The sequence below is a fragment of the Amblyraja radiata genome, chromosome 14, assembly GCF_010909765.2.
Source record: "Amblyraja radiata isolate CabotCenter1 chromosome 14, sAmbRad1.1.pri, whole genome shotgun sequence".
In the NCBI taxonomy this organism is placed as follows: domain Eukaryota; kingdom Metazoa; phylum Chordata; class Chondrichthyes; order Rajiformes; family Rajidae; genus Amblyraja; species Amblyraja radiata.
The window spans coordinates 58914936-58934923 of record NC_045969.1 but is presented as its reverse complement, the minus strand read 5'-3'; the positions used below and the strand labels follow the sequence as shown (position 1 = coordinate 58934923).

Below are 19988 nucleotides of genomic sequence, written 5' to 3'. Positions count from 1 at the left end.
TCAAAATCCAGGGACCACTCAGTGGCAGAGTTGCTGCCTCACTGCGCCAGAGACCCGGGTTCCATCCTGACTATAGGTGCTATCTGTACGGAGTTTGCACATTCTCCCTGTGACCGCGTGGGTTTTCTCCGGGTGCTCGGGTTTCCTCCCACGACGTACAGGTTTGTAGGTTAGTTGCCTTTGGGGAAAAAGGTAAATTATCCCAAGATAGTACTAATGCACGGGGTGATTGCTGGGCTTGCATGGACTCGATGGGCCACAGGGCCTGTTTCTGCGCTGTATCAGTAGAGTACAGTTTAACGAGACTCAAATCACATCTTCTCTGTCTAAAGTAAAGCATGATTACAAAGGGCTTACCTGGCTAATAGAAGCGCACTTCTGTAGCAACTGTACAAGGAACTCTCAGCAGCTGTCCTGTACTTGGCATTGTATCGTGGCCCGACAGTATGGATAATAAACCTTGCAGCCAAGTTAAACCCTTTGGTCATCTTTGCCTCTCCTGTGCGGCAACCTTGAAAACAAATCAGAGATACAGCGTGGAAGCAAGCTCTTTGGCCCCGCTGCCCTTCAAACACCCATTCACTCACTAGTTCTATGTTATCACACTTTCTCAATCATTCCCTACATTTACATGTCAGGTTGTAGACATAATTGCTCTTACCCATAGCGTAGAAGTGTCTGTCCTGTGCCTCTTCCATTGCCAGAGTGAAGCCAGACGCAAACTGGAGGAACAGCACCTCATATGGCAGCTTACACCCAACGGTGTGAACGTGGAATTCGACAACTTTAGGTAACCTCTACCAACCCACCCTTCCCTCTCCCTAGTTCCCCATCTGGACTCGCACCCATTTCTTCTGTCTGTTGTGTTAACCTACAAATCCGCACGTCTTTGGAATGAGGGAGGAAACCCACGCAGTTACAGGTTGAACATACAAACTCCGTACAGACAGCACCCAAGGTCAGGACCAAGCCCGGGTCGATGGCACTGCAAGGCAGCAACTTGCCTCTACCGCTACGCCACTGCGCCACCCTTAAGCTGAGAAACGTTTCTTTGCTCGCTAAATTCATCCACTGTTAAGTTTCCCACCTGAACCATTTTGATTTGCCGAATACTTTATGGATCTCACCTTTCAATTTCTGCAGCTCGTCCCTGAGTTCGGGCCCTGCGTGGAGGTGGATGCTTTCACTGATGAGGTTCTTGTCAAATAGTGCTTCATTCGTCGTGTTCACAATAGCCGTACATCTCAGCAGCACCACGTCCCCTTTCCTGCAAGAAGAATCCGCCAATGTTAAACGTTGAATATTCTATATTCATAAGATAATAAGAACAAAGAGGTTCACAGTTACATCGATACACTAGAGCAAGGGGGACCTGTTGGGTCCCGTCCCCTCTATGTGCAGTTGCGGGGGGAGAGCCTGCGGCATCACACACACACACTAACCACCCTCCACACACGCAGGGGGGGGAAGGGGGGGTGAGAGGGGGGAGGGAGGGGGGGGGAGGGAGGTGGAGAGGTAGGGGGGAGAAGTGAGTGGGAGTGGAGAGACGGGAGGAGTGGGGTGGAGGGAGGGCAGAGGTGGGGAGAGAGAGGAGGGGGAGAGGGGAGGAAGGGGGGAGGGAGAGGATGGAGGGAGAGATGGGGGACCGATCCTGTTACTGCTATCCAAATGTGCAGCTATTACATCTTTGATAATCGACTCCAACATCTTCCCCACCACTAACTGGTCTATAATTCCCTGCTTTCTCTCTCCCGCCTTTCTTGATAAGTGGGATAACATTAGCTCTCCTCCAATCCACAGGAACTGATCCAGAATCTAGAGAACATTTGGAATATGATCACCAATTTGTCCACAATTTCTAGAGTCACCTCCTTGAGTACCCTGGGATGTAGACCATCAGGCCCTGGGGATTTAACAACCTTCAGTCCCATCAGTCTACACAACACTATTTCCTGCCGAATGTGAATTTTCTTCAGTTCCTCTGTCACCCTAGGTCCTCTGGCCACTAGTACATCTGGGAGATTGTTTGTGTCTTCCTTAGTGAAGGCAGAACCAAAGTATCTGTTCAACTCATCTGCCATTTCCTTGTTCCCCATAATAAATTCACCTGTTTCTGTCTTCAAGGGACCCACATTTGTCTTAACTAATTTTTTCCTCTTCACAGACCTAAATAAGCTTTTACTATCCTCCTTTATACTCTTGGCCAGCTTACCCTCGTACCTCATCATTTTTCCCCGTATTGCCTTTTTAGTTATCTTCTGTTGCTATTTAAAAGTTTCCCAATCCTCTGGCTTCCCGCTCATCTTTGCTACGTTGTACTTCTCTTTCATTTTTATACTGTCCTTGACTTCCCTTGTCAGCCACGGTTGCCTCTTACTCCCCTTAGAGTCTTTCTTCCTCTTTGGAATGAAATCAAACTCTCGATTATTCCCAGAAATACCTGCCATTGCTGTTCCACTGTCATCACTGCTAGGAGCTCTTTCCAGTCAACTTTGGCCAGCCTCTCCCACGTGCCTCCATAGTCCCCTTTGTTCAACTGTAATACTGACACTTCCGATTTTACCTTCTCTCTCAATTTGCAGATTAAAGATCATTATATTATGGCCACTACCTCCTAATCAGTGATTACACCTCCATTTTTTAATTAATTATTTAATTTCCCTAAAATTACCCGCAGACAATCCAGAATTGCCTTCTCCCTGGTAAGCTCCAGTACAAGCTGCTCGAAGAGTCCATCTTGGAGGCACTCTACAAACTTCCTTTCATGGGGTTGAGTACCAACCTGATTTTCCCAGTCTACCTGCATGTTTTCTATTGAAATCACCCCTATTGAAATCTCCAAACTCATCAGCTCTTCCAAACCCACTACCTGCTCCCTCGACCCTCTCCCCACTCCCCTGCTGAAGTCCTGCCTCCCCGTTCTCTGCCCCTACCTCACTAATCTCTTCAACTCCTCATTGTCCCAAGGAATTGTCCCCTCCGCTTTCAAAACTGCTGCTGTTATACCAATCTTAAAGAAACCTGGTCTTGATCCCTCCTCTCTCATTAACTACCGCCCAATCTCAAACCTCCCCTTTCTTTCAAAAACCCTGGAGCGTATCGTTGCGTCGCAACTTCATTCCCAGCTCCTTGCGTATAACCTACTTGAACCCCTCCAATCTGGCTTTCGCCCCCTCCATAGCACAGAAACTGCTCTTCTCAAAGTCCTCAACGACCTCCTCACCTCTGCTGACACCGGTTCCCTCAACATCCTCATCCTCCTCGACCTGAGCGCAGCCTTCGATACAGTGAACCATAACATCCTGCTCACCAGACTCAAAGACCTCGGCATTGAAGGCTCTGCACTCAGCTGGCTCCGTTCCTACCTTTCCAACAGATCCCACTTCATCTCTCTCCACAACCACACCTCTGCTACAGCCACAGTCACTCAAGGCGTTCCCCAAGGCTCCGTACTCGGCCCCCTCCTCATCATCATCTACATCCTCCCCCTTGGTCAGATACTCCGCCACTTCAACCTCGACTTCCACTGTTACGCTGATGACACCCAGATCTACCTTGGCACCAAATCCCCCCACAACCCCCCCTTTCCCATATCAACTCCTGTTTGTCAGCTATAAAAACCTGGATGCAACATAATTTCCTCAAACTCAACAGCGATAAGACAGAATTCCTCCTCATAGGCTCCAAAGCCACACTCAGCAAAATCAATAACCCCACTCTCACCATCGACGGCACCACTGTCTCCCCATCTCCCCAGGCCCGCAACCTTGGCGTGATCTTTGATTCCACCCTCTCCCTTGAGCCTCACATCCGCCATGTCATTAAAACCTCTTTCTTTCAACTCCGCAACATCGCCAAACTCAGACCCTCTCTCACACCGCCTGCTGCTGAAAGACTCATCCATGCCTTCATCTCCTCCCGACTGGACTACTGCAACTCACTTCTCCTTGGCATCAGCTCCACCTACATCAACCGACTCCAACTGGTCCAGAACGCAGCCGCCCGACTCATCACCCACACCAAATCCTGGCATCACATCACTCCAGTCCTCAAACAACTTCACTGGCTTCCCATCTCCCACCGGATCAACTACAAAATCCTGATCCTCACCTACAAAGCCCTCCACCATCTGGCCCCCCCATATCTCACTGACCTCCTCTCCCCCTACCAACCCTCACGGTCCCTCAGATCCACATCAGCCGGTCTCCTCTCCATCCACAAGTCCAACCTCTGCAGTTTTGGGGACAGAGCCTTCTCCAGGGCAGCTCCCAGGCTCTGGAACTCCCTCCCTCAACTGATCCGCAATTCCGTGTCCCTCACCATCTTCCAGTCCCGCCTCAAGACCCATCTCTTCACCTCTGCCTATCCTTAGCCCCACGTCCCCCTCCCTTTTCATCTGTGCATTAATTGCCTCATATTGTGTTTTGTATTGAATTCTGTCTTTACTTTGTGTACTAGTCATGTCTCTACTATTTATTTCATTCCCCTTACATGTTTTTCCTCTACCTGCTAAATTTTTGTAAGGTGTCCTTGAGACTCTTGAAAGGCGCCCATAAATAAAATTTATTATTATTATTATTATGTTGAAATCTTCCATAACCACCGTAGCATTACCTTTGTTACATGCTCATTTTAACTCCTGATGCAACTTGCACCCTATCTCCAGGCTACAGTTTGGGGGTATGTAGATAACTCCCATCAGGGTCTTTTTACCCTTACAATTTCTCAGTTCTATCCATACTGACTCTACATGTTCTGACTCTGTCACCCCTCGCAAGGGACTGAATTTCATTCCTTACCAACAGAGCCACCCCACCCCTCTGCCCACCTGTCTGTCTTTTTGATAGGACGTATACCCCTGAATATTCAGTTGCCATCTCTGATCCTCTTGCAGCCATGTCTCTGTAATTCCCACAACATCATACTCTCTTATCCCTTCTTTAACTTTCCGTCCCATTAATTCGGGTGCCTTTCGTAACTTTTATGGCTTTGACAAACAAATTAAGACACCACAGCATGGTGTAATCAATTTAGACCACAAGATTACAAACCACTAGAAGACATAAGTTCATCCACCTGTAATGGCAGGATTAGGCCATTCGGCCTATCAAGGCTACTCCACGATTCAATCATGGCTGACCTATCTTTTCCTTTCAACCCCATTCTTCTGCCCTCTCCCCGTGACCTTTAACACCGGTACTAGAACAAGAACCTGTCAACCTTTGCTTTAAAAATACCCAATGACGGCCTCCACTGCCGTCTATTGCAATTAATTCCACAGATTCACCACTCTCTGGTTAAAGAAATCTCCATTCTAAAGGCTGTGCCCTCTGAGTCCTAGACTCTCCCACGAGTGGAAAATCCTCTCCATATACACTCTATCCAGGATACTGGGACAGGTACACGGACAGGAAAGGTTTAGAGTGATGTGGATTAAATGTAGGCAAATGGCATTAGCTCAGATGGGACATCTTGGTCGGCATGGACAAGTTGACCTATCGTCTACCTCATTAGAGGCCTTTGAACTTTCGTCAATCGGACTTGACTGGATTTCATCTTGCATAAACATAATTCCCTTTATCCTGTTTTTGTACACAATTGACGGCTTAATTGCAATCATGAAAAGTCTTTCCGCTGACTGGATAGCACGCAACAACACAAAATTCACGGTACATTAGCACACATGATAATATTGCAAACATGACAATACACATGACACGTTATTATCTGGATGGTGTCAGATTAAGAAAAGGGGAGGTACTGGAAGTAAACATGCAGGTACAACAGGTATAGAAACATAGAAAATAGGTGCAGGAGGCCATTCAGCCCTTCGAGCCAGCACCGCCATTCATTGTGATCATGGCTGATCGTCCCCTATCAATAACCCGTGCCTGCCTTCTCCCCATATCCCTTGACTCCACTAGCCCCTAGAGCTCTAGCTAACTCTCTCTTAAATCCATCCAGTGATTTGGCCTCCACTGCCTTCTGTGACAGGGAATTCCATAAATTCACAACTCTCTGGGTGAAAACGTTTTTTCTCACCTCAGTCTTAAATGACCTCCCCTTTATTCTAAGACTGTGGCCCCTGGTTCTGGACTCGCCCAACATTGAGAACATTTTTCCTGCATCTAGCTTGTCCAGTCTTTATAATTTTATATATTTCTATAAGATACCCCCTCATCCTTCTAAAGTCCAGTGAAGAAAGCAAATGGCATGTTTGCCTTCATAACATGATTTTTGTGTGTAAGTGATTATTTTAGTTTGTGTCCAAGATGGCTGTCGGAAGGGAGAGTGTACGCTGGCGCGGTTTAGCTACCGCTGCTCTCTTCACATTGTGTTTTTGATTTTTTTTGTCTTTGGATCGAATTCTGTCTTTAATTTGTGTATTGGTGATGTCTTTATTATTTATTTTACTCCGATTATATGTTTTTTACTCTTGTTAAATTCTGTAAGGTGTCCTTGAGACTTTTGAAAGGCGCCCATAAATAAAATTTATTATTATTATTATTATAACGAGAGGATTAGAGTATGGGAGCAAAGAGATCCTACTGCAGTTGTACAGGGCCTTAGTGAGACTGCACCTGGAGTATTGTATGCAGTTTCGGTCTCCTAATTTGAGGAAGGACATTATTGCTATTGAGGGAGTGCAGCGTAGGTTTACAAGATTAATTCACAGGATGGCGGGACTGACATATGCTGAGAGAATGGATTGACTGGGCTTATATTCACTGGAATTTAGACGGATGAGAGGGGATCTTATAGAAACATTTAAAATTCTTAAGAGATTGAATAGGCTAGATGCAGGAAAAATGTTCTCGATGTTGGGGAGTCCAGAACCAGGGGTTACAGTTTAAGAATAAGGGGTAGACCATTTATGACTGAGATGAGGAAAAAACTTTTCACCCAGAGAGTTGTAAATCTGTGGAATTCTCTGACACCCGTACTAATCAAGAATCTATCTATCTCTGCCTTAGAAATATCCACTGACTTGGCCTCCACAGCCTTCTGTAGCAATGAATTCCACAGATTTACCACCCTCTGACCAAAGAAATTCCCCCTCGTCTCCAGGTCTTTCATTATTCAGTAAGTTTCAATGAGGTTCCCCCTCATCCTTCTAAACTCCAGCGAGTACAGGCCCAGTGCTGTCAAACGCTCATCATTTGTTAACCCACTCATTCCTGGGATCATTCTGATAAACCTCCTCTGGACCCTGTCCAGTGCCAACACATCCTTCCTCAGTCTGAGATGCGTCCTGTCAGCATACTTTCTATTACACATATGCAGAAGTTCAATAGAATCTTTGGATTCACCTGCGGAATTTGGTGCCATTTATAGACCCAGTTTAATTGAAGTGCCGGAAACAACGTAATTTTAACCCAACACCAAAGGCCACATCCACTCTCCAGTCAATGAAACAGAAGGCTTCCTGCCAAGCCGTGGCTGCGGACCAGGAATGCGTCCGGAGGCCTTTATCGCGGCGTCGCGGAAGGCCCCGAAGGCTCGGTGGACTCCCACCCTGCCCGGAGCTCGTTCGGCTCATTCGGAAGGCGGCGGAGGCCTGCGGTGAATGGTGCCTGGGATTGAGTCTGGGTTGACGGAGCCGGCGTTGTGTCTAACGGAGATGGAGGTTGTACCGCCGGGAACATAGGAGGACCCGGCGTGGGGAGACCACCGACACTGGGGGTGGGAGCAACAAAGGAGAACTTGGCAAAGCGCCCATTACTATTGGCCACTATTTGCATACTTTGGGTGTACAAGGAAAGAATTTCACCGTGTCTTGTCACATGTGACAAAAACGTATTCCATTCAAGTCAATTCAACTACAGGACGCTGAAGTTCGGGATGGCACTCGGCTATTAGTCAGGGGACGGAGAGGAGAAAGAGGAAGAGTTACATTAGCGAGAAGGAAGTGGTGAGAATTGCACTGTTTCTTATTGCTCGTGACCTACAACAGGAATAGTCAGGCAGTCATTTCAAAATCCACATTTGCACAACGATGAAAGGGAGGCGTAGGGAGAAGAAAGTGGTTCAAGTCAAAATAATGCCGTCTATCTCATCTCCATCTTGGATTCCTGGAGCATCACAATAAAACAATGATTCTTAAAGACAGCAAGAAAGCACAACTTTCAACTCATAGCATTGTAACAATATACATGCCTGGAAGAATATCACTGGAAGATGAAATCTCGAACCTGTAAAATGAAATTCTACGCCCAGAGCAAATTGGGATACCCAGTGGTGCTGTTGATGGCTGCCTCTGCCTGCAATCTGTTTGTGTTTTTATCTTTTTTATTTTTAGTATGTTTAAAGTATGTTTTTGTTTTTTTTTAGTATTTTATGTGGAGGAGGGGGGTGAGGTAAGGGGCAAACCGTCCTTCAGTCACTTCCTGGCGAGGATGCGACTATTATCCGAGTTGCGCTCTCGCCCCCCTCCTCGCGGCCTACCAACTGGAATGGCGCGGCCTTTCCTGCCGGGACAGGACCAGAGCTTCAGCAGCGGCGGCGCAGCGCTGGATACATCGCGGAGCGGGCGATCTCTCACCTGGAAACGCCATTTGAGGCTCCGGAGTGTTGGGCCCGCTGCATCAACATCGCGGAGCTGTGGTTCGCGGAGCTCCCAACGTGGGTGGCGCTGACCAACATCGCAGAGTCCTGGGACCCTTTGCCATGGGCCGCTTGCGTTGAATCTCCGCCCAGTTCAGCCTATGGACTTCGGGAGCTGCGGACTCCAGTGGGAGGCGGTCGAAACAGAAGTCCAGGCCGCTGAGGATGTTCTTCCGTTCAACGTCGGGGTTCCATCGTTCCCGGCGAGAGGGCCTGAACATTGAGCCACCCGTAGCAGTGACTGCGGGGGGGCTCAGGAGGCCCCGACCATGGGTGAACATTGGGGAACATCAGTGAGGAGGTTGACTGGACTTTGGTTCCTTCCCTCACAGTGGGGAACTTTGGTGCTGCTGTGGGGATGTTTGTGTTGTGGACTACTGTGTTCTGTGCTTTTGTGTTTTTTTATTCGTATGATAGTATGGGAAATAGCATTTTGTTGTCTCTTACTTGAAGACAATGACAATAAATGGAATCAAATCAAATCAAATTGAGGAACAGCACCTCATATTTCACTTGGGCAGCTTACACCCCAGTGACTTCACTAACTTCAAGTAACCCTTGCTTTCCCTCTCTCTACATCCCCTCCCAGTCCCCCGATCAGTCTGACCCTCCCGTTGATGAAGTTTTATCTCTGTATGCTCCGTTGCCATCTTCTCTCAGCTAACAATCATCTATTCTACATTTTCCTTCATCCCTATCCCCTTTGATGTCTCATTTTCACAATTTACACTTCCTTATCTCCGTGTCTCCCTCTCCCCTGAGTCTGAAGAAGGGTCTCTACCCAAAACAGCACCCATTCCTCCTCTCCAGAGATGCTGCTTGTCCCACTGAGTTACTCCAGCATTTGTGTCTATCTTCCGTGTAAACCAGCATCTGCAGTATCTTCCTACAAATTCTGGGACATTCTCGGCTGACTAGACTTCAAGTTCATCAGTATTTCAGGTGAGGAGGGAAAGTTTAAAGGACAGGTTTTTCCCCCCACACAGAGGGTGGTGGGTGCCTGGAACACACTGCCAGGGGTGGTGGTGGAGGCTGGGATGATAGTGGTGTTTAAGAGGATTTTGGATAGGCACATGGACATGCAGGGAACAGAGGGATATGGATCACGTGGAGGCAGAGATTAGTTGGTTTCATATTCGCCACAGACATTGTGGTCTAAAGGGCCTGTTCCTGTGTGTTCCTATGTTAAATAACTTAAAATGCCTTGGAACGCCCGGATGTCCTATATGTGCTGTACAGTGTGCTGAGGAATGGGCCCTGTGTTCATGTACACAGAGCTCAAGGTCATTGTTCTGAGATAACTAATGAACCAATTTGTGAGACAGTACAAGCCATAATCAACTGGTCCACAACAGAGGCAATCCATGTAGTTTCACACTGTAGAAACAGGGAACTGCAGACGCTGGTTTACCATCTGGGTCATTGCTGGGCTCAGTCAGCATTGGGCAGAGCGGCTGCCTTACACCCACCCTGCTCCTACCATTCAGCACCAGGGACTTCATTGGGTGCTTCTGGTAAAGCTAGATGCAGGAAAAATGTTCGCAACGTTGGGCGAGTCTAGAACCAAGGGCCACAGTCTTAGAATAAAGGGGAGGTAATTTAAGACTGAGGTGAGAAAAAACTTTTTCACCCAGAGAGTTGGGAATTAGTGGAATTCCCTGCCACAGAGGGCAGTGGAGACCAAGTCACTGGATGGATTTAAGAGAGAGTTAGATAGAGCTCTAGGGGCTAGTGGAGTCAAGGGATATGGGGAGAAGGCAGGCATGGGTTATTGATAGGGGACGATCAGCCATGATCACACTGAATGGCGGTGCTGGCTCGAAGGCTGAATGTCCTCCTCCAGCACCTATTTTCTATGTTTCTATGATAAAGGAAATTATGTAAATAACTTTTGGTGCAAGTTAAAGTCCAGTAAAGTCCAATCAAAGATAGTCCAGGGGGTCTCCAATGAGATAGATAGTAGCTCAGGACTGCTCTCTAGGAAAAATGTTCCCAATGTTAGGCGAGTCCAGAACCAGGGGCCACAGTCTTAGAATAAAGGGGAGGTTATTTAAGACTGAGGTGAGAAAAAAACGTTTTCACCCAGAGAGTTGTGAATTTGTGGAATTCCCTGCCACAGTGGGCAGTGGAGGCCAAATCACTGGATGGATTTAAGAGAGAGTTAGATAGAGCTCATGGGGCTAGTGGAATCAAGGGATATGGGGAGAAGGTAGGCATGGGTTATTGATAGGGGACGATCAGCCATGATCACAATGAATGGCGGTGCTGGCTCGAAGGGCCGAATGGCCTCCTCCAGCACCTATTTTCTATGTTTCTATGTAAGTCGAGAGTAGAAACAAGGAGGAACGGCAGATGCTGGTTTACAAAAAGAGGACGCAAAGTGCTGGAGTAACTTAACGGGTCAGTCAGCATACATGGATAGGTGACGATTCGGATAGAGACCCGGCTACAGACATGAGTCTAGAGAAGGGTCCCAAGCCGAAACGTCACCTATCCATGTTCTCCAGAGATGCTGCCTGACCCGCTGAGTTACTCCAGCACTCTGTGAAACGTCACCTATCCATGTTCTCCACAGATGCTGCCTGACCCACTGAGTTACTCCAACACTGCGTGTCCTCAAGAGTCAGCAGTGTTTCATTGTTACATGTACTTAAAATAGAAGAATGAAAATCATACTTCAGAGTAGAAATAGGAGGATATTGCAGATGAATACGTGGCTTGAAAATGGTGCAAGGGGGAGGGATTCAAATTTTTAGGGCATTGGAACCAGTTCTGGGGGAGGTGGGACCAGTACAAACAGGACGTTCTGCACCTGGGCTGGAATGGAACCAATGTCCTTGGGGGAGTGTTTGCTAGTGCTGTCGGGGAGGATTTAAACTAATGTGGCAGTGGGATGGGTACAAGAGCAGAGAGGCAGGGGGGTGTAAAATGAGGGTAGAAGCAATAGGTAGCAAGGTGAAAAGTAAAAGTGGCAGGCAGACAAATCCAGGGCAAAAATCAAAAAGGGCCACTTTTCAACATAATTGTATAAGGGGTAAGAGCGTTGTAAAAACAAGGCTGAAGGCTTTGTGTCTCAATGCAAGGAGTATTCGTAATAAGGTGGATGAGTTGAACGTGCAGATAGCCATTAATGATTATGATATAGTTGGGATCACGGAGACATGGCTCCAGGGTGACCAAGGCTGGGAGCTGAACATCCAGGGATATTCAATATTCAGGAGGGATAGAGAGAAAGGAAAAGGAGGTGGGGTAGCGTTGCTGGTTAGAGAGGAGATTAACGCAATGGAAAGGAAGGACATTAGTTTGGAGGATGTGGAATCGGTATGGGTAGAGCTGCGAAACACTAAGGGGCAGAAAACGCTGGTGGGTGTTGTGTACAGGCCACCCAACAGTAGTAGTGAAGTTGGAGATGGTATCAAACAGGAAATTAGAAATGCGTGCGACAAAGGCAAAACAGTTATAATGGGTGACTTCAATCTACATATAGATTGGGTGAATCAAATTGGCAGGGGTGCTGAGGAAGAGGATTTCTTGGATTGTATGCGGGATAGTTATCTAAATCAACATGTAGAGGAACCAACAAGAGGGCAGGCTATTTTAGACTGGGTATTGAGTAATGAGGAAGGGTTAGTTAGCAGTCTTGTTGTACGTGCCCCCTTGGGCAAGAGTGACCATAATATGGTTGAGTTCTTCATTAGGATGGAGAGTGACATTGTTAATTCAGAAACAATGGTTCTAAACAAAGAAAGGTAACTTTGAGGGTATGAGACGTGAATTGGCCAAGATTGACTGGCAATTAATTCTAAAAGGGTTGACGGTGGATATGCAATGGAAGACATTTAAAGACTGCATGGATGAACTACAAAAATTGTTCATCCCAGTTTGGCAAAAGAATAAATCAGGGAAGGTAGTGCATCCGTGGATAACAAGGGAAATCAGGGATAGTATCATAGCGAAGGATGATGCGTACAAATTAGCCAGAAAAAGCAGCATACCAGAGGACTGGGAGAAATTCAGTGACCAGCAGAGGAGGACAAAGGGCTTAATTAGGAAAGGAAAAATAGATTATGAAAGAAAACTGGCAGGGAACATAAATACTGACTGCAAAAGTTTTTATAGATATGTGAAAAGAAAGAGATTAGTTAAAACAAATGTCGGTCCCTTGCAGTCAGAAACAGGTGAGTTGATCGTGGGGAACAAGGATATGGCGGAACAATTAAATAACTACTTTGGTTCCGTCTTCACTAAGGAAGACATAAATAATCTGCCGGAAATAGCAGGGGACCGCGGGTCAAAGGAGTTGGAGGAATTGAGTGAAATCCAGGTTAGTCGGGAAGTGGTGTTGAGTAAATTGAATGGATTAAAGGCCGATAAATCCCCAGGGCCAGATAGGCTGCATCCCAGAGTACTTAAGGAAGTAGCTCCAGAAATAGTGGATGCATTAGTAATAATCTTTCAAAACTCTTTAGATTCTGGAGTAGTTCCTGAGGATTGGCGGGTAGCAAACGTAACCCCACTTTTTAAGAAGGGAGGGAGAGAGAAAACGGGGAATTACAGACCAGTTAGTCTAACATCGGTAGTGGGGAAACTGCTAGAGTCAGTTATTAAAGATGGGATAGCAGTGGTGAAATCATTGGACAAAGTCAGCATGGATTTACGAAAGGTAAATCATGTCTGACGAATCTTATAGAATTTTTCGAGGATGTAACTAGTAGCGTGGATAGGGGAGAACCAGTGGATGTGGGGTATCTGGACTTCCAGAAGGCTTTCGACAAGGTCCCACATAAGAGATTAGTATACAAACTTAAAGCACACGGCATTGGGGGTTCAGTATTGATGTGGATAGAGAACTGGCTGGCAAACAGGAAGCAAAGAGTAAGAGTAAACGGGTCCTTTTCACAATGGCAGGCAGTGACTAGTGGGGTACCGCAAGGCTCAGTGCTGGGACCCCAGCTATTTACAATATATATTAATGATCTGGATGAGGGAATTGAAGGCAATATCTCCAAGTTTGCGGATGACACTAAGCTGGGGGGCAGTGTTAGCTGTGAGGAGGATGCTAGGAGACTGCAAGGTGACTTGGATAGGCTGGGTGAGTGGGCAAACGTTTGGCAGATGCAGTATAATGTGGATAAATGTGAGGTTATCCATTTTGGTGGCAAAAACAGGAAAGCAGACTATTATCTAAATGGTGGCCGACTAGGAAAAGGGGAGATGCAGCGAGACCTGGGTGTCATGGTACACCAGTCATTGAAAGTAGGCATGCAGGTGCAGCAGGCAGTGAAGAAAGTGAATGGTATGTTAGCTTTCATAGCAAAGGGATTTGAGTATAGGAGCAGGGAGGTTCTACTGCAGTTGTACAGGGTCTTGGTGAGACCACACCTACAGTTTTGGTCTCCAAATCTGAGGAAGGACATTATTGCCATAGAGGGAGTGCAGAGAAGGTTCACCAGACTGATTCCTGGGATGTCAGGACTGTCTTATGAAGAAAGACTGGATAGACTAGGTTTGTACTGTCTAGAATTTAGGAGATTGAGAGGGGATCTTATAGAAACTTACCAAATTCTTAAGGGGTTGGACAGGCTAGATGCAGGAAGATTGTTCCCGATGTTGGGGAAGTCCAGGACAAGGGGTCACAGCTTAAGGATAAAGGGGAAATCCTTTAAAACCGAGATGAGAAAAACTTTTTTCACGCAGAGTGGTGAATCTCTGGAACTCTCTGCCACAGAGGGTAGTTAGAAACGGGAATAGTCCCCGAGGATTGCCGTACTGCGCATGTTGTTCCATTGTTTAAAAAGGGTTCTAAGAGTAAACCTAGCAATTATAGACCTGTTAGTTTGACTTCAGTGGTGGGCAAATTAATGGAAAAGATACTTAGAGATAATATATAAGCATCTGGATAAGCATCTGGATAAACAGGGTCTGATTAGGAACAGTCAACATGGATTTGTGCCTGGAAGGTCATGTTTGACTAATCTTCTTGAATTTTTTTGAAGAGGTTACTAGGGAAATTGACGAGGGTAAAGCAGTGGATGTTGTCTATATGGACTTTAGTAAGGCCTTTGACAAGGTTCCTCATGGAAGGTTGGTTAAGAAGGTTCAACTGTTGGGTATAAATGCAGGAATAGCAAGATGGATTCAGCAGTGGCTGAATGGGAGAAGCCAGAGGGTAATGGTGGATGGCTGTTTGTCGGGTTGGAGGCAGGTGATTAGTGGGGTGCCTCAGGGATCTGTGTTGGGTCCTTTGTTGTTTGTCATGTACATCAATGATCTGGATGAAGGGGTGGTAAATTGGATTAGTAAGTATGCAGATGATACCAAGATAGGGAGTGTTGTGGATAATGAAGAGGATTTCCAAAGTCTACAGAGTGATTTAGGCCATTTGGAAAAATGGGCTGAAAGATGGCAGATGGAGTTTAATGCTGATAAATGTGAGGTGTTACACCTTGGCAGGACAAATCAAAATAGGACGTACATGATAAATGGTAGGGAATTGAAGAATACAGTTGAACAGAGGGATCTGGGAATAACCGTGCATAGTTCCTTGAAGGTGGAATCTCATATAGATAGGGTGGTAAAGAAAGCTTTTGGTATGCTAGCCTTTATAAATCAGAGCATTGAGTATAGAAGCTGGGATGTAATGTTAAAATTGTACAAGGCATTGGTGAGACCAAATCTGGAGTATGGTGTACAATTTTGGTCGCCCAATTATAGGAAGGATGTCAACAAAATAGAGAGAGTACAGAGGAGATTTACTAGAATGTTGCCTGGGTTTCAACAACTAAGTTACAGAGATAGGTTGAATAAGTTAGGTCTTTATTCTCTGGAGCGCAGAAGGTTAAGGGGGGACTTGATAGAGGTCTTTAAAATGATGAGAGGGATAGACAGAGTTGATGTGATCAAGCTTTTCCCTTTGAGAATAGGGAAGATTCAAACAAGAGGACATGACTTCAGAATTAAGGGACAGAAGTTTAGGGGTAACATGAGGGGGAACTTCTTTACTCAGAGAGTGGTAGCGGTGTGGAATGAGCTTCCAGTGGAAGTGGTGGCGGCAGGTTCGTTGGTATCATTTAAAAATAAATTGGATAGGCATATGGATGAGAAGGGAATGGAGGGTTATGGTATGAGTGCAGGCAGGTGGGACTAAGGGAAAAAAGTTGTTCGGCACGGACTTGTAGGGCCGAGATGGCCTGTTTCCGTGCTGTAATTGTTATATGGTTTATATGGTTATAGTTGAGGCCAGTTCATTGGCTATATTTAAGAGGGAGTTAGATGTGGCCCTTGTGGCTAAGGGGATCAGAGGGTATGGAGAGAAGGCAGGTACGGGATACTGAGTTGGATGATCAGCCATGATCATATTGAATGGCGGTGCAGGCTCGAAGGGCCGAATGGCCTACTCCTGCACCTAATTTCTATGTTTCTATACTTGTAGCAGCACCACATGCCTGTAAACACAGTACTCATAGATGACATAATAAACTAACATAAAGTTTACAAAACTTACAAAAGTGGAGCAGATATCAGAACTAATGTGAATCTGCTCAGTATACAATGCCTACAGTATAGAAGCAAGAATATAGGAGGAAGCTAGAGTGTCACCTGGCCCTGCATGGCTGCTCGCCCATTGATTACGCTGGTGGCCCTGTGCCAGTCTCACACCTTTAACACACAGGTCTTCTACTCTACATTGTCTGCGGGCACGGAAATCGCTGTCAAAACACGGGGGACACACACAATATCTTGGCGGCCGCATGTGCACAAACACACAGACGCACGCGCATGCACACACATGCGAGGCTTCGGCCGTGGGCCCTGTGGACGGTAACATCAGGAGCTAACCCGATTGGTGACCGACTTCGAACTCCAGCAACAGCAACTTAGTCCGCCCCGAATGATGGGGCTTGAATCGGCCCATTTGCGGGGGCTTTCATCAGCCGGCGGGGGCTTCAACATCGGGACCCTTGATCGCCTCGATGCAGCAGTTTGATTTTAAGCTGCGCCTGGCGCTGAAAGGCCCCACGAATGGGCCAATTCAGCCCTTAGAAAGCATCTGATAAAGTCCGGATTACAAAACATGGGGGGGTTGGTCCCCTCCTCTCAAAGCATGGGGGGACTTACCCTTCCCCCCCACGTCCCCCCCTGGGATTTCCACCCATGAATGTCAGCAAGCTCAACTTCCAGCAGGTTACCGTGATGCTTCCCCAAAGGCCCCATAACATCATCAATTAACCATTTCTCATCCTGCAATAGCACAACAAAGTAGTCTTTTCCCTGGTTAGCTCCCCTGAAAAAGCATTTACTATATATTCCATTCATACAATACAATACAATACAATTCAATTTATTGTCATTTGGACCCCTTGAGGTCCAAACGAAATGCCGTTTCTGCAGCCATACATTACAAACAAATAGACCCAAGACACAACATATTTTACACAAACATCCATCACATTGCTGTGATGGAAGGCCAAAAAAACTTTTCTCTCCACTGCACTCCCCCCCCCGATGTCAGAGTCAAAGTCAAAGCCCCCGGCGGGCGATGGCGATTGTCCCGTGGCCATTTAAGCCACGCCGGGTGATGCAAGGAAGGCCGCACACCGGGTTCTTGATGTTAGAGCCCCCGGCGTGCGCTCGCAAACTCCCGCGGCCATTCCAAGCCGCGCGGGGCGGTGATGTAAGGCCCCGCTCCAGGAGCTCTTCAACCCCGCAACTCGGGCGGGAGAAGTCGCCGTTGCGGGAGCCCTGAAAAGCGGACTCCCTCCAGGTACCCGCGGGCTCCCGGTGCCGTCCGCCAAACCCGCAGTTGCAGCCACCGAATCTCCGGGGGTCGGGCCGCAGCAGCGTCCACCACAGCTCCACCCGCTCTGGACTCGGCCAGCTCCGCGACGGTGAGGTGAGTAGTTGGCACCAGAGTCCCCGGTCTTCCTGTTGGAGGCCGCTCCTCGTTGCAGCCCCAACGACAACGGAGACCCGACAAAGAAAAGGTCGGGTCTCCCGTGCAGGGAGAGATTTAAAAGTTACCCCCAACCCCCCCCACACCACCCCCACCCCCCCACACACATACCCCAACAAAAATAACAAAAACTACATTAAAACATAGACATAAAATAATAAAAACGCAGACGGACTGCAGAGGCCGCTGCAGACGTTATCCATTCATCCATCTTCTACCTTATTCCATCAATTTTACAAATGTTCACCAAACACTGCTCTAACATCAGACAGACACAAAGCACTGGAGTAACTCTGCGGATCACACAGCATCTCTGGAGAACATGGATGTGACGTTTCGGGTCGGAACCCTTCTTCAGACCCAAAATTTCACCTATTCCTTTTCTCCGGGGATGCTGCCTGACCCACTGAGTTACTCCAGCATTCATGTCTATCTTCAGTGTAAACCAGCATCTGTAGTTCCTAACCACACTTCACATACATCGGTTTTAAATCATCCACTCCGCACATTAGTTAAGGTCATCGACGATTGCTGTATGACTCCTGTCACACTAGTTTGCAGGGACTGTCGATATTACTCAGAGTTGTTGATTTAAAAATAATTCACACCAATGATTTCTGACCTTTGCTAATCTTGACTTGGCCGAGATGGATTGTGTCCTACATCACGATCTGTCAAGCTAAGTTCATCTGGCAGTGCTAGACTGGCCTCTTCCTTTATTAATAGCTTCACACCACTGCCCTCCCTCAAATGTCCAACATATTCAGCGCCTAATGTGTAGGAAGGAACGGCAGATGCTGGTTTACATTAGAGATAGACACAAGTGGGTGACAGAGTGGTGGGAGAGTCTAGGACCAGAAGTCATAGCCTCCAAATTAAAGGGTGCTCTTTTACAAAGGAGCTGAGGAGGAACATCTTTTGTCAGAGGGTAGTGAATCTGTGGAACTTGTTGCCACAGAGGGTGGGGAGGCCAAGTCAGCAGATATTTTTAAGGCAGAGATAGTTCTTGATTAGAACGGATGTCAAGGGTCATGAGAAAAGGCATGAAAATGGGATTAGGCGGCAGAGATCACCCATGATTGAATGGCAGAGTAGACTCGATGGGCCGAAGGGCCTAATTCTACTCCTATAACGTGAATTTGTGAAAAAACTGGAGTAACTCAGCGGGACAGGCAGCATCTCTGGAGAGAAGGAATGGGTGACATTTCGGGTTGAGTCTCTCGTCCCACATGCACATCACCATAGGACATGGGAGCAGAAGTAAGCCATTCGGCCCATTGAGTCTGCTCCACCATTCACCCATTCTTCTGCTTTCTTCCTGTAACTTTTGACACCCTTCCTAATCAAGAACCTATCAATCTCCACTTTACAATCACCCTTTGATTTGGCCTCCACCGCTGCCTGTGGCAATGTATTCCACAGACACCACTCCCATTCATCTCCTCTACCTTCATTTTTCCATTCCTATTAAAACATGGTGCTGGGAATAATCCTCAACATATTGTGTTTGAGGTTCTGCATTAAGTATCCTAAACTCGATTAATTGATGGAAAGACACAGCACAGAAAACAGGCCGTTCGGCCCACTAAGTACATGCTGACCATCGATCACCCGTTCACACTGGTTCTATGTTATCTCACGTTCTCAACCAACCCCTGCACACTAAAGGCAATATACAGAGGCAAACAAGCACGTCTTTGGGATGTGGGAGGAAACCGGAGCACTGGAAGGAAACCCACGCGGACACAGGCAATGGAGTGGATGCGAAAGTGGGATAACATCGACTAGTGTGAATGGGTCAGTGTGTACTTGAAGGCCCTGTTTCCACTGTATCGCTAAAAACTAAATATTCACAAGAGAAAATGTGATAGAAAGTGAGAGAGTCCTAACCCAAAATATCACCCATCCTTTTTCTCCAGAGATGTTGCCTGACGCGCTGAGTTACTCCAGTACTTTATATCCATCTTTCATAGAATACCTGTATGGCTGGCTGCTGGTCTCTCCAGCAGTCACTCACACCATCTCTACCTGGGTTTTGCTTGTACTATGGTATGAACAGCTTGAAAGCGCACACCACCAGACTCAGGAACAGCTTCTTCCCCTCTGTTATCTGGCTTCTGAACGGTCCTAGGCTTCTATCTGATTCACCTCTACCCCGTTGCGGACCATATAACCATATAACAATTACAGCACGGAAACAGGCCATCTCGGCCCTTCTAGTCCGTGCCGAACACTTACTCTCACCTAGTCCCATCTACCTGCACTCAGACCATAACCCTCCATTCCTTTCCCGTCCATATACATATCCAATTTATTTTTAAACGATAAAATCGAACCTGCCTCCACCACTTCCACTGGAAGCTCATTCCACACAGCTACCACTCTCTGAGTAAAGAAGTTCCCCCTCATGTTACCCCTAAACTTCTGTCCC

The 19988-nt window shown here is 46.9% G+C and overlaps 1 protein-coding gene across 1 annotated transcript in view; it reads right to left on the bottom strand.

Moving 5' to 3' along the window:
• The window catches only part of gdap2 (ganglioside induced differentiation associated protein 2), a 67165-nt gene that overhangs the window by 43882 nt on the left and 3295 nt on the right, over nucleotides 1-19988 (bottom strand). Inside the window, exons 3-4 of the mRNA XM_033033470.1 lie at nucleotides 1128-1267; nucleotides 358-511 (exon numbers count right to left, since the gene is read on the bottom strand). Coding sequence (XP_032889361.1) covers nucleotides 358-511; nucleotides 1128-1267 — 294 coding nt within the window. The remainder of the gene's footprint in view (nucleotides 1-357; nucleotides 512-1127; nucleotides 1268-19988) is intronic.